The 18,381-nt window shown below is 41.5% G+C and overlaps 1 protein-coding gene across 1 annotated transcript in view; it reads left to right on the top strand.

The window, feature by feature from the left end:
• The window catches only part of DGKB (diacylglycerol kinase beta), a 905,602-nt gene that overhangs the window by 500,340 nt on the left and 386,881 nt on the right, over positions 1–18,381 (top strand). Inside the window, exon 20 of the mRNA XM_082259056.1 lies at positions 3,279–3,439. Coding sequence (XP_082115182.1) covers positions 3,279–3,439 — 161 coding nt within the window. The remainder of the gene's footprint in view (positions 1–3,278; positions 3,440–18,381) is intronic.

Raw genomic sequence — 18,381 nt, forward strand, 5'->3', positions numbered from 1 at the left:
CACATAGGAGCAACGCTGATATACACACCATTTTGGATTTGCGTGTACCAATTTTGTATTTTTTGTGAGACCTGTGAGACCCTGTGTGGTTCGTTGTTCCCTTTTTTTTTTTTTTTTTTTTATGTATTGTGGAAAAAAAAAAAACTCAAAGAAATGTATTAAAAAAAAAAAAAATTCTACAGGGGTTCAAATCCTTCTGCACTCTATCCAAAATTAAAAAAAGAAAAACGTTTTGCCTTTTAGTTATACTTTAAATTCTTTGGGGCATACGTGCAGTAATATTTATAGGTAATGTTGCAATTTGGTGAATTTTAACCAAGAGGCTTAAAGGCTTAGTCCGCCTTTAAGACCATGTTTCATGTTATACCCAGATTTAGAATACATGGGTTGCATTTACCAAACCCCAACCCCCCCCCCCCCCCACGCCCACTTACCCAAATCACATGTGTAGCTCTGCCCAAACAGCCACATCATTCATTTGTAGGGATCTGTGATTGGAAAGACTACAAGTCCCATCTTCCACTGTAGGAGAGACACTCATAGATCTTTATGGAGCTCAAGTACAAGAACATCACCACACTGTCCATTGTTTACTTCCTCCAGTCCCATACCTAAAGTTCTCTACCTCCATACTGACCTGAGGCTGGGGGTAAACAATACAGAAGCCTGTGAATGGAAGCCCTGTGATGCAGTGATTGCGATTGCAATGCTCTGCAGGCCTCAAAGCAAAAAGTTGGATAAATGCAGATTTGTTTCTGTTAATATGGGTGACTTTACTACATTTTTGCAAATGGTGAAATATGCCTTTAAGTATTAGGGGAAAAAAAAGAGAAAATGGGGAAAACAAATTTGTAGAAAGGTAGCCAGGCATACTGATCACATGGTCTATGGAAAAGATTCCTAGGAGCCTGATATCTGGACAGAGTCAAGTCAACCAATCAGTAATTATGTTGACCAACAGAGGCCAGATGCCTCATCCCTAGTCACATGACTTGCTACTGGAGAAGCCCCAGAGCACCATCTTACATTTTTCATTTTATAGCACAATTCCTCCTATTGGATAAACTGCAGTAAATTCTGCCCTTTTTTAATTATTGATTATTTGATTAGCTAGATTAGATAAATATAACTTTTTGTGACAATCACATAATGCTTAAAACTGAAATGCCATCTAATAACAGAAGACAGAATGGAAAGATAGGATAGATAAGAAGACAATGGGGTTGATTTACAGTATTAAAGCCAAATTGGCTGTTCATATTACAAGAGAAGTTGCACTTTGCAAGGGAATTTGTCTCAGAGCTTAGTGAATGAGGTAAAGCTCTGCTGACCTCCATCATCCAATCATGTGCAAGCAAAAAAATTTTTTTTTCTTGCACATGATTAAGTATTCCTTGCAAAGTGAACTTCACCACCTTCACTAAGCTCTGGGGAAATTCCCTAGTAAAGTGTGACTTAAGTGTGAAAGTAACCAGCCTATTTGCCTTTAGCAAATCAACCTGTCACGGTTAAGGTCATGCTCGGAGACCAGTAGCTAAAACAGTAGAGAGGCACCCACTGACCAGCTGGATAAGTGCTGAATAAGTGCAGCAGTAGGTTACCCTGGCGGATGGCACCCAAGGTGTGGGGTCTAAGCTTCTAACCAGTGTTCACCAGAGCTCCTGATGGGGAATATGGATTTTGTCACATGTTAGTACCAGTATATGTACATGTTAGTACTAAGTTAGTACCAAGTTGTGGTTCTCAGGATTTCCCCACCAGGAGGTGAGCAAGCCGGTCCACTAGTGAATATAGCAAGTAGAGATCAAGCAGAAGTGTAGTCAGTAAACAAGCCAAAGGCCAGTAACAAGTGGTTGCAGGTTGGGATCAAGCAGAAGCATAGTCGAGGAACAAGCCAAAAGTCAGTAGTGAGTGGTAGCAGATATATAGACAGCAACAGGAGTGAGAAGAGAGAAATATTGGCTAGAAAGAGCACAATAATCTGGCAAACAGGAAGTGAAAAGGCATGGCTTAAATAGGAAGTTCATGGGAGAAGCAAAAAGTTTAAGCTTCAGCAGAAACAGATCAGACAGGGTGCTGGTTGGAGGTTGCAGGTTCAGACCAGGGTTCTCAAACAACCCCTGTGTCTCTGTGTGGAGGTGTCTATCCTGGTGGAGACAGGGCTTTGCTTTCTCAGAGCCCAGCGAGGAGCAAAATTCCCTTGCAAAGTGAACAGCCTATTTGCCTTTAGTAAATCAACTGCAATGCCTACATCTAAAATTATACAGGCACCCTCAGGGGTGTAAAAATTAAAGAGGGGCACTTACAATTGTTTCCTTATCAGTCTGCGTCTCCTTTCTGAGCAATCAGTTGAGGAGCATAGAACACGATCTGGAAGTGTCAGAGACTCCTTTATCCCCATACTAATGTCTGTCAGTTGGCAAGCAGTGTGGGCCCGTCCATTGGGGGCGCAGAGGCTCCCCCCCCATTCATACGCCCGGCCCCCAAATCTACATGCAGGGCGCCAGACGCATGGAGTTCAATGGGTTTTTTTTTTAAGCACGAAGCCCGTCATTAGAGCCTGAGGCTCTAATAGGCTTCAAAACAGGGTGGGCTTGGGGCGCAGAGCACTGCGCCCTGAGCCCACCCAGTTGTGTGACAATAGCGAATGAATATTCGCTATTGTCACGCGGATCCTCCTCCTGGCCAATCAGAAAGCAGGCCCTGAGACCTGTTTCCCAATTGTCCAAAAGGTGAAGCCATGCTGAAGGGGAAGAGGCTGAAGGGGAAGAAATCGCCGCCGCTGCTGCTGCGCGCTCTCCCTCCACATGTCCAGTCAGAGTGAGTGAGCCGGCAACCGAGGGGGGGTGAGTGGTTGGGTATGGTGTGCGGGCTGGTGTGGCCCGGGGGGGGGGATATGGTGTGGTCCGTCTGCCGCCCCCCCCCCCCCGGCCCATAAAGCACCACCCGCCACTGTTGGCAAGATAAAACAACATGATAGCCATGGATATGTAACTCAGCAAACAATAAAATTACTTCTTCAAGGCTCCACATTCATTTGCATTCACCAACCCTTCTGAGTAGTTTCTGGAGGGTCCAGAAAAGGTGGAAGAAAGGACAAAAAAGTAGCTGAATGCAGATGAATGAAGGTGCTCCTTTTCTAAGTTTACAGCATTGAGTAATTCTAGGTAGTAACAACTTCTCTTTAATAGCCTGCAAAACTCAGCCTTTGAGCTTCTAATGTTTCATTTGGCATTCCACATTTTTAACATACCCCTTTACCTGCTTTTCTTCTACAGGTTATGAGGGTGAGAACCTCCTAAAGTCTATTAAAGACATAGAGAACGGGACACTCGTTCTGCTGGACCGATGGAGGATTGAAGTTATCCCCAACGACAAAGATGAAAAAGGAGACCCAGTGCCTTACTCCATCATAAACAATTACTTTTCTATCGGAGTGGTAAGACTTTTTTATATTTTAAGCTTATCTTAACCAAAAACAAGAAATGTAATACATTTCAGCTTAGCATTGTGGTGGCTGCATTTGTTTTTTGTTTTTTTTAGGCTTTTTAAATTTTTAATTTTAGTGAACCTGCCAGTAACACACTTTCCATCCTAGGGTGAGAACACTCCTCCACTGTACTGTATCTATGGTGGGACGTCACCCTACACCAATGTTTCTCAGCCCTTTTTCAGTGGCAACATTCTTTGAAATTATACAAAATCTTGAGGCACCCCATTCTAAACTAAAAAACTAAAAAACTGAACGAATAGTTTTACAACAACTTCCACAAATGTAAGACACCCAACGTTAGAGGTAATTAATTCTTCCAAAGCAATACACCTTTGCTCACAGGGACTTACCAGTATTCTAATGTTTCTCTTCTCCCTCAGTTTCTCTCCCTCATTAATAAAAAGCAAATCAAATTAAATTGTGAAGTCAATATATATTGTTGAGTCCCAAGTTAAAAGGTGAAAATAAATTATCCAAAATGATATAGGTGATCAAAGAAGCAGATAGATCCCCACACCATCGAGGTATGGGTTGAATGCGCTCACCAGAAGTTGTAGACCCAAGATACTATACAGCAAATGGGTCATAAAGGCTTAGATATTAACCATAGGTCACCCCGGGAAAAGGCTGCATCACTGGATGTTCCAATAAATGAAATAAATGAATAAATGTAGTCTTGAGCAAAGATGGCTGGATCTCCCAGTTGAACACTCACATGCAGGGATAAGCCAAGTAACACAGACATAGTGTAAAACCGCTAACGGGCAATTTATAAAAAGATGGTACAAATGCACTTACAGACATCCAATGAAAACAGCATAAACGATGGGAATGAAGTTACATGGCACTTGGCATGATACTGATGCGTTTCGTCACACCTGACTTTATCAAAGAATGTTGCCAGAGTATCTATTCACCATTGTGGGTAACTCATCTCCATCATCTCCATCTTCATCTCTTTTTTATTGTTAATAGGAATGCGTAGTTTGTTTTACATATATTTTTCTGTAATCATAATGGTAAAATGTTTTTTTTTTTTTTTTAAATAAGGTAAAAAGGTAAATAAGGTAATAATAAAATATTCCATACTAAGGCTCCATGCACACAGGGCGTCATAAAAACGTGCTCCAAAGCTGTTTACATAATGCCGGGAAACAGCAGCTGTAAAAACGTGCTTTCAGTAGCTTTTTCTACTAGCGTTATTGCACGTTTGGCCACAGTAGCTGTTAGCAGCGTTTTTTCTGCCTCCATTCAAAATCAATGGTTCCCTATGGGAGCCTATTGATTTGAATGGAAGTCGCACCGTAGGTCGGATCAGGGTGATCCGACTTGCGGCGCGACTTGCGCTGTGAGAATCTTGAGGGGGAACTCCACGCCAAAATGGGGAAAAAAAAAACGGCGTGGGGTTCCCCCCCAGGTTCCAAACCAGGCCCTTCGGGTCTGGTATGGAATTTGAGGGTAACCCCACGCCGAAAAAACGGCGTGGGGTCCCCCCCAAAATCCATACCAGACCCTTAATCCAAGCATGCAGCCCGGCATACCAGGAAAGGGGAGGGGATGAGCGAGCGGCCCTACCCCCTCTGGATCATACCAGGCCACACGCCCTCAACATGGGGGGGTGTGGGTGCTTTGGGGCAGGGGGGGCTCTGCACCCCGCACCTCAAAGCACCTTGCCCCCATGTTGATGAGGACAAGGGCCTCATCCCCACAACCCTGGCCGGTGGTTGTGGGGGTCTGCAGGCAGGGGGCTCATCGGAATCTGGAAGCCCCCTTTAACAAGGGGGCCCACCCAGATCCCGGACCCCCTCCCTATGTGAATGGGTATGGGGTACACTTTAGCAGCGTCAGACGTTTTTTGCAGCTTGACGCTGGAGCTCCTGAACCCACAGTTCCTGTGTTTTTTTTTTGGAGCTGTAAAACGCCTATGCCACTTGGAGCTCCTAAAAGCTCTATGTGTGCATGAGGCCATAGAATAACATGGATGGGCATTCTGCAGCTGCAAAAAAAACCGTCTGACGCTTCTAACAGCAGCTGTAAAAACGTCCAGTGTGCATGAGGCCTAAAGCTGTACTGTACTCTGGTAAAAAAAAAAAAAAAAAAAGTTGGTAACACACAGAAGAGGCGTTGTATGTTTTTTCTGCCAAAAAAAAAAAAAAAAACTATTTTAATTTTTAAATAGCAGTTTTCCTTCCTGTATTACTGCCTGCAAAGCATGCACAGTGCACACTCATGCCATCTAAAGAGTGAAGCCGAGAGCCAGAACAATGCACCTTCATAATACATTATGGCTTTTTTTTTTTCATACAAGCAATGTGAGTACCTAAATTTTACTTGGTATCAACCTTCAGCAATCCCCAACATTTTCACAAAGAAAAATAAATTAAAAAAATTAACTTAAGGGGTAAGTTCACTTTTTCATCAACAATTATCAGGTGAACTAACTCCAATTATTCTGGCCACCCCTACGGACTAGAGGTGTAGCTTGAAGCTTTTTGGCCCCCGATGCAAAAGTTGACCTGGGCCCCACCGCGCACCATAATACTCCAAATGGCTAAAGAGTTTTTTTCAGATCTTTATTTACATACTGAGAGGGTTTTTTTTAAAGATTTTGGAGAAACTGTCTACATTTTGACAAACCTCTCCAATTCTTTTGAATACCCTGGAGCAGGGGTAGGCGACCTTTGAGAGGTGGAGATCTACCTGAACAACATGAAAGAGATCAAAGATCACCAGGGTTTGGCACCTTTTTTTTGTAAGAAATAACTAGCAAGGCCTAACTAAATAAAAAAAACACTTGTCACTTATTGTAAGCTGCACTGAAGAATATTTTCCTTCCTAGCTACCTTCTGTAAACTACCAATCACATTGCCCACATGTATTGGAAGTGAAGAGATACAGATATATTGGTATTGGGACGCCTGCCTTTACACACACATGAACTTTAATGGCATCCCAGTCTTAGTCTGTAGGGTTCAATTTTGAGTTAGCCCACCCTATGCAGCTATAGCAGCTTCAACTTTTCTGGAAGGCTGTCCACAAGGTTTAGGAGTGTGTCTATGGGAATGTTTGATCATTCTTCCAGAAGCGCTTTTATGAGGTTAGGCAGTGATGTTGAACAAGAAGGCCTGGCTCGCAGTCTCCACTCAAATTAGTCCCAAAGGTGTTCTATCAGGTTGAGGTCAGGACTCTGTGCAGGCCAGTCAAGTTCCTCCACCCCTAACTTGCTTGTCCATGTCTTTAGGGATCTTGCTGGTGGGAAGTCATGTTGGAACAGGAAGGGGCCATCCCCAAACTGTTCCCACAAAGTTGGGAGCATGAAATTGTCCGAAATGTCTTGGTATGCAGACGTCTTAAGAGTTCCCTTCACTCGAACTAAGTGGCCAAGCCCAAGCCTTGAAAAACAACTCCACACCAAAATCCCCCCTCCACCAAATGATTTGGAGCAGTGCACAAAGCAAGGTCCATAAAGACATGGATAAGTGAGTTTAGGGTGGAGGAACTTGACTGGCCTGCACAGAGCCCTGACCGCCACCCGACAAAACACCTTTGGGATGAATTAAAGCAGAGACTGCGAGCCAGACCTTCTTGTCCAACACCAGTGCCTGACCTCACAAATCAGTTTCTGGAAGAATGGTCAAACATTCCCATAGACACACTCCTAAACCTTGTGCACAGCCTTCCCAGAAGAGTTGAAGTTGTTATAGCTGCAAAGGGTTGGCCAACTCAATATTGAACCCAACGGACTAAGACTGGGATTCCATTAAAGTTCATGTGTGTGTAATGGCAGGCGTCCCAATACTTTTGACAATATAGTGTATTACTAGATGTAGGCAAGAGAGTGTTATTCTGTACATTATCATTCTGGTGCCTCTCAAATTCAACTGCAACTCTTGTCCCCACTGGTAATTGAAAACCAGAGTGATCCCCAATTTGGGCTTTAAAAAAATATTTCCGTCGACTGTCATTACAATTCTTTTACGAGTTCCCATTTTGCTATTGTAGGGGTTCATACTGTCACTTATACAATTTAAGTGATATCGTTTATTTAGCAAATATTCTGTTGTGTTCTTTTTAAAATTAGTTTAAAGCAGTTTGCTATTTAAAAAAAAAACTTTATTTTAACTATGAAACAAATTAATGAAATTAGCTGCAAAATTCCACTCTTCAGTTTAGTTATGATCTAGAAAATCTTTCTTACCTGTTCTGTTAATACAAAAAAATTTTCTCTGCAAATCTATGTACCGCTTGCATGTTGCCAAAAGCACGGGTGATATTATTACCTCCTTTATAACATATTAAAGTGTCAAATGCAAAATGAGACCTTGAGGTCTCATTTGCACTAGAGAATGTTTTTTCAAAGAGGATACAAAGCCCATGACCCAATTCCCCAGCTCACATCATCGTGATATTTCATCTTAATAGACATAGGATAAATGCCAATTATATACCGAAAAATATTTTTATCTTCACATTTTTGTATTTTGTCTCACTATGCAGATTACAACCTGGATTTAAAAGCTTACTTAACATTTTGCGAAAAAACTGTAGTAAGGAAATATTGAAAAGACTTCCCTTTGTTCGTATCTTATTACCAGAAAAGTAGGGACATATTTCCATGCTAACAGCCAATTGTAAAATAGGGCAGGGTACACTTTTTTCATGCTTAAGTAGATGTACGGCTTTCTTTAAATGCAGAAAATGTAGATTGGCCTAGAAGTGCAAGTGTTGCTTTGATTTTTGAATCATTTTGGGAATGATTTTATTCTATAGTTAAATTGTTGTGGCCCTTTTACAAGGTCAGAGACCCAAAGGAAATAAATATTTGGTCTAACTAGTAAAGCCTAACCCATGAGCTAGTTTATTAAAGCGATAATTTTTCACCATAGCCTGTTCAAATATTCAACCAGGTTCAGCAAAATTTCTGACCTTTAAATTCCCTTGAACTTCAAAAGTAACTCTTGGCAGCTGCTAAAAATCAATCAGTTAACAGCTAACCTGATCCTGTAATCATCCCAACTGTGCTAAACTGAAGCAAAAAAATCGTCTTCCTAGGTTACCATCAATCTGTGCGGCAGGGTCTGCTGTAATGTAATGACAGGGAGAGTCTGCATTGTATGCGGCCAACTTTTTGCTGAACAACCAATAGTGGAGAGAAAGTTACAGTGCAACTTTTTCACTTAGCGAAGCAAACCAAAGAGCCTTCTTCTGGCAAATTGTCCCTAAAGACTAAGCAGGCTTTCTTCGATGGTTGTGCTTAAGGCCTTTTGTAGTATAATAATGGAATGGAGGTCTGCAATGAACACTTGCAACTTGATGAACAACAGGCAATAGTGACTAAAAAAATTACAGTGCATCCTGCTGCCCAGACCGTTTCGCCTTCCTCTTCCGTCTCCTTTTCTTTTTTTCTTGAACTGCTATACTTATCTGACTCGTCTCTCTTTCTCTCTCTTCCAAGCTTTCCCTCCTTCCTTTTCCCGCCTCTTTCTCCATGACTGTCACCTTTCCCCTGGTGAGACCCACCAGAGGGGGACCAGCCTGGACCTGTATGTTTCGCCACCCTCTTAGGGGGCATGGTGTCCGGTCTCTGGTTCTCAGCGGATGGCGACACTTGGTGTGACTGACTACACTGCATTGCAATGGATCCCATCCTAATTTTCCCTTTTGGGAACACCATTTCTATGTTATCACACTTACTGATCTGCTGTGCTGCTGGATACTAGATATGTTCCTTTGTCTTTTGTTTAGCAGTATTACATTGACATGGTTGCTTATATACAAGTCCTCCTGTTCTTATGCTTTGTCTTTTGCCATACCATGTCATTCCCTTTTGTTGTACTCCATTTGTTACTTTTGCAAAATCTATTAATAAAAACCATTGAAGGTTAAAAATTACCGTGCAACTATTCCACTCAGTTGACCAAACCAATAAGCTTATTTTAAAGGCCTTATTCCTTTTATTTCCTGTAATGACAGAACGAGAGTCTGCATTGAATGCGGCCAACTTTTTGCTGAACAACCAATAGTGAAGAGTGCAACTTTTTCACTTAGCGAAGCAAACCAAGGAGCCTTCTTCAGGCAAATTGTCCCTAAAGACTAAGCACACTTTCTTCGATGGTGGCGCTTAGGGCCTTTTGTAGTATAATAATGGAATGGAGGTCTGCAATGAACACTTGCAACTTGATCAACAACAGGCAATAGTGACTAAAAAATTACCGTGCAACTATCCCACTCAGTTGACCAAACCAATACGTTTTTTTTTTTTTTTAAAGGCCTTATTCCTTTTCTTTCCTGTAATAAGCATATGAAATCACTTGTAAGCTCCCCCTGGAAGAACAGCTGCCATTGTACGTGTAGCACTGCCCCCAGGGGAGCTGCTTAGATTGGATTCCCCCGGGTTACCCATAGCAACAGACAATTGAACTTATAGCTTTAAGTCCTCGGCTCAATCAATGAACAGTCCAGGGGATTTGTTTTTTTTTTTTGTATTTTATTTTGGAACTTGGATGGGAGAAGGGATGAGTGGGATACTCCAACTAGCAACTATGCACAATTTCAGGACCACTATCTGTGGTGTATGCGGCAAGGCACTGAGGTGAAGGTTTTTAATGATGAACAGTACTTTAAGCTTCTCTTCAGGGTCTATGTTGGAACCCCCTTTCTGACCCACTGTGTGTGCTGGCTTTTGTCCACTGACCACCCTGGAGTGTTCCCCTTCCAGGGCAGACCCCTGGCAAGCTCCCTGGTACTCACGGACACTGTTTTTCAAAGGAATCTCTGCCACTGCTCCTGTCACCCTCCTCCTGGGACTCTGCTTCCCGCCAAAGATGCCCTGTCACATGTGCCCTTGGCTTTTATAAACAATCCCAGGATGCACCACTGCAGTGCCCTCCCACTGGGATAGCCACAAAAGCCAGGCTCCCTTATCTGATACAGTGGGGACACTCCCTCAGACCAAGTGAATCACACCTGGACACATGTAACAGGCAAAACTAGAAATCCTCCTCCCTGATAAGCAGAAGAACAATTAAATGCTTTTACCTAGCACCTGACTAGGAGGGTGCTACATACGTATCACCTCACAGCTGACCACAGCTCCATGGTTGTGTCTCTGCCTATCTGTGTAGTCCTTCCCAATTAGACTGTGATGATGATTTACTTAGACTTTTTTCCCCCCTTGCAGCTGCAGCCATGATCCTAGTACCTTTTTTTTACAGCTGCCCTAACACTTTTTGCAGTGCTATGAAGTGCCACCCTCTCCCCTGAATGGTGGTTCCCAGGTCCCCTCCCTTCCCACAGGGGAGCCCGGGTGTCATGGTCAGGGGTCAGGCTTAGAGACCAATAGCTATAGCAGTACAGGATAAGGCAACAAGCAGGTTACCCTGGCGGATGACGTTCACCCGAGGCATGGGGTCTAAGCACTAACCAGTATTCACCAGAACGCCTGATAGTGGAGATGGGTTTTGCTGCGTGTTAGTACCAGGTTGCTGTCCTCAGGTTCGCACTGCCAGGAAATGGGCAAACTGGGGTGCAGTAGTGGATATAGCAGGTAGGGATCAAGCAGAAGCATAGTCAGTAAGCATGCCAAAGGTTAGTAACAAGTAGTTGCAAGTTTGGATGCAGTGGAAACATAGTCAAGGAACAAGCCAAGGGTTGATAACGAATGGTTGCAGGTTGGGATCAAGTGGAAGTGTAGACAAAAATCTGTAACGTATGGTAGTAATAAAGACTAGATAAAGACAGCTGCAGGTACACAAAGAAGCAATATATCAGCTAGAGAGAGAACAATAATCTGGCACACAGAGCGTGCAAAGGCAGGGCTTAAATAGGAAGTTCATGGGAGGAACAAAGAGTTCAAGGTTCACAAGAAACAAGGTACAAGGCAAGATTGTCTAAGGGATCAGACAGGGGACTGTCCAGCAGCTCAGGTGGCTTGGCATGAAGATTTAATGCCAGACACAGCAGAGGTTAAAGGTTCAGATCCAGGCCACTGGGACCATGGTAAGTGGCCGGGGTGGCTTCCCACAGAGGAGATGGAGGAACATTGTTTTCCCATGCTGGAAACAATGATGATGTTAGCCCCTTGTGATAGCAATAAAGTTAAATGAAAAAAAATTAAAAAGTGTAAAATAATAAATTTAAATAAAAATAAATTTTAAATAAATTTTAAAGCACCCCCGTGCACAGCAAACGCAGCATAGATCCAACACGCAAATGTAAACAGTGATTGCATCACACATGTGAGGTATCCTTGTGAACTTTGGAGTCAGAGCAATCATTTTAGATTCATCATTCACAATAACTCCAAAGTGATAACCTGTAAAGGCTTTTAAAGCATCAACCACGGATTAGGTACTGTTTGTTGCTATTTCACAGGCATGCACAATTTTACATCTTGACATATTTGGTATCTATTTACTTGACACAATGTCATATTTTATATTTTACAAAAAAATGAGGTAATATATGGTGCTTGTATATTTTATTCTTTTGATGTATAATTTTTCCTGAAAATTGGCATTTAGTAAACAGCTGCACAAATATCATGTGACATAAAAAATTGAAACAGCCACCATTTTATTCTCTAGGGTGGCTGCTTTCAAAAAATATATAATGTTTTGGGTGTTCCAAGTAGCAGCTGTCTAGCACAAAATGTTGTTTTACTGCGGCAGGCAGCCCCTGCTGTGCGAACCAAAATAGCTCTACGTCGGTCGCGTGCCTGTCGCTAGGGGGCGAGTGCGCGCCGCCGCCGGCGCGCTCCCACCCACACTCGGCAGCGGGGACTCTGATGCATGGGTCAGGCGGCTCTGATTCCCGCCGGCCATCCACGATCGCTCCCCGCTGAGAGAGAAGAACAGTCAGCTATTGTAAACACAGCTGACCGTTCTCTCTGGAATGATCACAGAGCGCCTGTGATCCTTTTATATAGGAGTGCAGGTCTCTATGATCATTTCACAAGCCCAACCCCCATACAGTTAGAAACACTCCCCTAGGCTTACATTTAACCCCTTGATCACCCACTGTGTTAACCCCTTCCCTGCCAGTGTCATTATTACAGTAACAGTGCATATTTTTAGCACTGATTACTGTAGTAATGTCACCAGTCCCTCCAAAAGTGTTCTAAATGTCAGTTAGGGGTCCGATCTGTCCGCCGCAATGTTGCAGTCCCGCTAAAAATCGCAGGTTGCCGCCATTACTAGTAAAAAAACAAAAAACAATAAAAATGACATAAATCTTTCCTGTAGTTTGTAGATGCCATAACTTTTGCGCAAACCAATCAAAATACGCTTGTTGATTTTTGTTTTACCAAAAATTTGTAGTAGATAACAAATTGGCCTAAAATTTAAAAAAAATGTTGATATTTAAATTTTTTTTGGGAATGTTACATAGCAGAATGTGAAAAATATTTTTTTTTTTCAGAATTGTCGTTCAAGTTTTTTTTTTAGCGCAAAAAATAAAAATCGCAGAGGTGATCAAATACCACCAAAAGAAAGCTCTATTTATGGGACACGAAATTGTCTGTTAAAGTAATGCAGTGCCGAATTGCAAAAAATGGCCTGGTCATTAAGGGGGCAAATCCTTCCGGTCCAGAAGTGGTTAATATGTGTGTGAAAAATTCAAAAACTGCCCCTGATAGCAAAGTGGGTAAATCAGATGTGAATACTTTTGGGTGGCATAATCCATTAAACTCACAGTAAGAAAAAGAGACTCATTACAAATAAATAGTCAATATAAAAAAAATAACAGGATTTGAAAAGATTGTGGGGAAGATTACAGAAAATGAGGTTAAAACCAAAGTTTTCCTTGCAGCAATTGCAGTAACAATAATCTTCAGGAACATTTCTGTACACTATATATGAATCAGTAAGAGATGAATCATAGGTTGCTATGAGCTACATTATTAGACGTACGCAAAGCTCATCAAGTAATGTTTTGCTTCTTTGCCATGGCTGACTCAAATGGATTAGAGTACTTTTCCGTTTTTATACAAAAGTGGGAAAAGGGGTGGGAGTGGAGGGTTAAGACATTCTGTAAAATAGAGTATACAAATATTTACTATGATACAAAATGGCCTTTATTAATTTTTCCTATGAAGTTAGATATGGGTTTCAAACTTTTTTCTCTGATGCAAACAAATGTAAGAATTTACTTTTTCATTTAATTTCATTTTTTACAAAGTGCAATAGCTTGAGATAGCTTTAGAATGTAAAAAGCTCAAAATGGGTATCAGTCTAAAGAAAAGCCTAGGATTCCCAAATAAAATGCAACCCTCAAAATGCTTACATAAAAAAACAACAACATTGAATTTTCTAAAAGTCCCAATAAAGCCCCCATTCACACTACCGCGACTTGTCAACCTGACAAGTCGCGGTCCCTCACGGTCCATTGACTGCTACAGGACACAAGTCGCTCCGACTTAGAAAAAGGGTCCTGTACTACTCCGGGGCGACCTCGGAGCGACTTGCATAGACTTCCATTATGTGAAGTCCGTGCAAGTCGCGCCGAAGTCGCGGTGCACGGGACTTCACAAGTCACCCCCGAAGTAGTACAGAGTCGTGCCGCGCTAGTGTGAATGGGCTCAAAGAGTAAAGAAATTGTAGAGACATCTATAATAATAATAATAATAATCTGATGTGCCCAGAAAAAAGACTTCAGTGTTATCTTTCCACACTATCCACTGGTGAGCACACAAAGCCTCTTACTGGAATGTATTGACCCTCTATAAACCAAGTGATCATATACAGGCGGTCGCCAGGTTACAACTTCTGACTTACAAACGATTCCTACTTACAAACAGAGGGAGACAACAAGAAGTGTGAAGAAATCTACCCCTAGGAAGGGAAATTCACTCCTGGAAGAGGTAATGGGAAAAAGGTGTCTCCACTGAAGCTTTATCTTAAATCCTTGTTTCCACAACAACCCAAAATTTTCAAAATCCAGTTGTCACAGGGACAGAAAGTGAGGTGAAATCTTCTGAACAGGGGCACAGACAGCAAAAACAAATGTTACAGGAGAGTTAACTAGAGATCGACCGATTATCGTCGATATATAAGCCGATATATTAAGGGCCCATATGCACTTTCCCCAATATATCGAAATCGGCCCCGGAGGTTACCGATATTTCGGAAAGTGCTGTACCGGAGTGATGCCTGCAGCTAGAGGAATTAACCCGGTACCGGTGTCCATAGCCGACGGTTGGCTGTCTTGTAATGACAACCGATGAGGCTGAGAAGCCGCTTGTCTGTCATTACAAGGAGCGGAAGGGGACTCCCCCCCGCCTTCCGTGGCTCGCCCGGGTCTTCCGTCCCAGTGGGAGACCCGGGCAACCAGCCTTCACGGCCACCGAAGACCCGATCAAAGCCGCATTTGGCTCTGATCGGGTCTTAATGCAAAAACCTGGAAGTGATGTCATGACATCACTTCCGGGTGCCAAATTTAAAAAAATAACAGCATTCAAAACAGCCAAACTTGAATGCTTTTAAATGCAGAGGAGGGGTTTAGGGTCTTTTAGATCCTCAGATCCCTCCACAAGAGTACCTGTTAAATAAAATAAAAAAAAAAATAAATACATTTTGTACGAAAATATCGGCCCATAACAATATGCGATGACCAACATATTGGTATGGGTTTTGGCAACGAAAAACCGATATCGGTTGATCACTAGTGTTAATCCTTCCTTATGCTATCCAAAAAACTTAAAAATTATTGTTTTGGCTGGAGCTACGCCTAAAAAATGTACCTGTTCCGACTTACAAACAAATTCAAGAACAAACCTACAGACCCTATCTTGTTTGTAACCCGGGGACCACCTGTAATGCTTTTTGTTTCAATACGTTTTTATAGAGTTTAGAGGTTTACAAAGACAAGAGAACCATATTGGTACATAACATGGCAAAAACAGAGTGATCAGAAGATGAGTAAACAGCATTTTTAACATGTACTAAGAATCTCGTTAGTGATGAAGTTTGTTATTTACAATCTATAGGAAGAGTCCTCAGAATTTGCCTAGACTAACATTTAAAGTAACCAGATATAAGAAGAGGAAACCAAAGGGTGATTTTAATAAAGGCGGAATATGCACCAGTTACATTTAACAAGGAGTGGAATGGGGTATAGGGGGGGGGGTGTATACCAAAGCACTCATGGGGACCACATCTTTCTTGAGTGGATGAAGGCATCTTTATTAGGGGGTAATAGTGTTTCATATACGCAATCGGTCTGGATCAGTTTGTTCCATATCGTGTTCTGTGGATTTCCAAAGCCTCACTAACGCTAGTCTGGCAGCTAATAATATGTGGGTCATTATTGTGCTTAGTGGTGTTGGTCTTTTGGAATGTTTTCAATATCGAGGTTGAGCAAGGCTAGGCTGGGAGATCTAGGTATTGGAAAGTGAGTGACCTCTGTGAGAAGATTGAAGATATCTGACCAAAACCTGGATATTTATGGGCAACTCCATAGAATATGGAGAATGGATCCTACTTCACCCCAACCTCTCCAACCAGTGCCGGGACAAGGTCATCCAGTGCTCAGGGCAAGGATGCCAAACTGCGCCCCCCCCCCCTTCCCTTAGGGTTAGGGTCAAGGCGCCCCCTATCCCTGCAATAAACCATTGCACCCAGGGCAACCGCCCCTCCTGCCCATCTCTTGTCCCGGCCCTGTCTCCAACAGAGGGAGGAGGATATGTGGGGATTGAATGTGGAAATTCTTAAGTGAGTTAGGTACCATCGTTGTGTAATCTTTTGGGACAATTCCCAAAGAGAGGTACAGTGGGTGCTATAGTAAACTGATTGTAGTGCTCTTTTCCATTGAGATGTTGTAGATATAGAGCCCAGGTCTGCTTCCCATTTAACAAATGGGGCGGACTTTACAAATTATTGTTTTTCCTGGAGTATGATAGAGAAAAGAGAAATGCCTTTTTTGTTTTGGGACTGTAGTCATGTAATGCTTTTTAAGTAAGGCTTTCCAAATCTCATGAGCATCCAAGGTTCTACGGCCTTCATTGGAACTCATCCACTCTTGAAGGTTCAGCAGGGCCACTTTTTCTTGTACTTTGATATCACCCCTCACCAGTGTTGGGGTAGTTACTCAAAAAATGTAACTAGTTACTAGTTACTTCTGTAAATTGTAATGAGATTACTTTACTAGTTACTGTATTTTAAAAGTAACTTCACTACTTATTACTTTACTTTCCTCTTTCTTAATTGACCGTGTAGAAGAAGATACATGACACTCTTTCTGCATAGAGTTTATTGTATAAACACAGGCTTTGGGAAACATGAGAACAAAACCTGAAAAAAACAGAATAAAACATAAAGTGCAACAAAAAGTCATAAACTTCATCCCTCTCTATTCTTCGAAATACCGATTGTATTGCACGGCTTGGGTAATGCAGGAAAGCGCGTTCCTATAGCCTAGTAAAGTAGTGTAGTTACCTCCTATAGCCTAGTAAAGTAGTGTAGTTACCTCCTATAGCCAGAGATGTATAGTAACGAAGTAGAACTACTTAAGTATTGTACTTAAGTACCAAAATGCGGTATCTGTACTTTCCTAGAGTAGAATTTTTTTCTCCTACTTCTACTTTTACTTCACTACATTTTTTCGATGATTTTGATACTTCTACTCAAGTATTTTTTTTTTGTGCTGCATAGTTACTCGTTACTTTTAAAAAAATTACCACTGCCAGAACAGTAGATGGCAGGTTGCATAAAGCTAAAAAAAATGTGTATAATGTCATTTGTAAATCAGCGCATACGAAAATAAAGGCTGTGTATAATAAAAGCTGCTATACCAAATCTTTCCAATAAAAAGAAAATATGAAACAAACCAATAAATGGTGCTACAGCGCTTAAAGTGCATCAAGAAACTACTAACAAACACAGGTTAATCATTTGAATAAATCATTTGAAATAATAAAAAACAATATGATGTTCAAACTTTTGACTTATTTCTTTAATAACTACATAACACAGTACTTGAGTAGAAATTTTTTTTCAAAACTTCTGGTACTTTTTACTTTTAGTACTTAAGTAGCAAATTTTTTGAAAAAACTACTTGCAATACTTAAGTAAAAAAAATGTTGAATACTTTAGTACTTCTACTTAAGTAACTTTTTCTGCGAGCACTTCCACTTCTACTCAAGTCACTTTTTGATCGAGCACTTGTACTTTTACTCAAGTAGAAATTTCGAGTACTTTATACAAGTCTGCCTATAGCCTAGTAAAGTAGTGTAGTTACCTCCTATAGCCTAGTAAAGTAGTGTAGTTACCTCCTATAGCCTAGTAAAGTAGTGTAGTTACCTCCTATAGCCTAGTAAAGTAGTGTAGTTACCTCCTATAGTCTAGTAAAGTAGTGTAGTTACCTCCTATAGCCTAGTAAAGTAGTGTAGTTACCAATATTAGTATTGTAACTAGTTACGTTACTTCGTTACCAAAAAAAGTAATGTAGTTACTGTAATCCGTTACTTTGTAACTAGTTACCCCCAACACTGCCCCTCACCATCGGTCTAGAGGTGTCCAATTCCCATATGTGCTCAACTCATGAAAATTAAACAGAACAGCCTCATGGTGTGGTATAAAAACCCAATATTTATTTAAAAAAATGTACCCTCGCATAGTAGTAGTAGAAAGAGTAGGCATATCATATAATCAAACACAAACCCCCAAAAAGATGGCCACAGTCCTTAGCATGATGACGTCACATGTCACATAACTCTGCCCAGTTACAATGGCACACATGCGGGTATGATCCTGAGGTGGGCTGTGTGTGTGTCTATTGACATTGATTATTTATGAATTGGTGTCCTCGTATTTCAAGTAGGGTGGAGCAACCAGATTTTTTCCCCATAAAGTTTTCGATTAGAGTTTTATAAGATACAGAAAATAAATGTGTTG

The sequence above is a fragment of the Pelophylax lessonae genome (assembly GCF_965119305.1).
Source record: "Pelophylax lessonae genome assembly, chromosome: 5".
In the NCBI taxonomy this organism is placed as follows: Eukaryota; Metazoa; Chordata; class Amphibia; order Anura; family Ranidae; genus Pelophylax; species Pelophylax lessonae.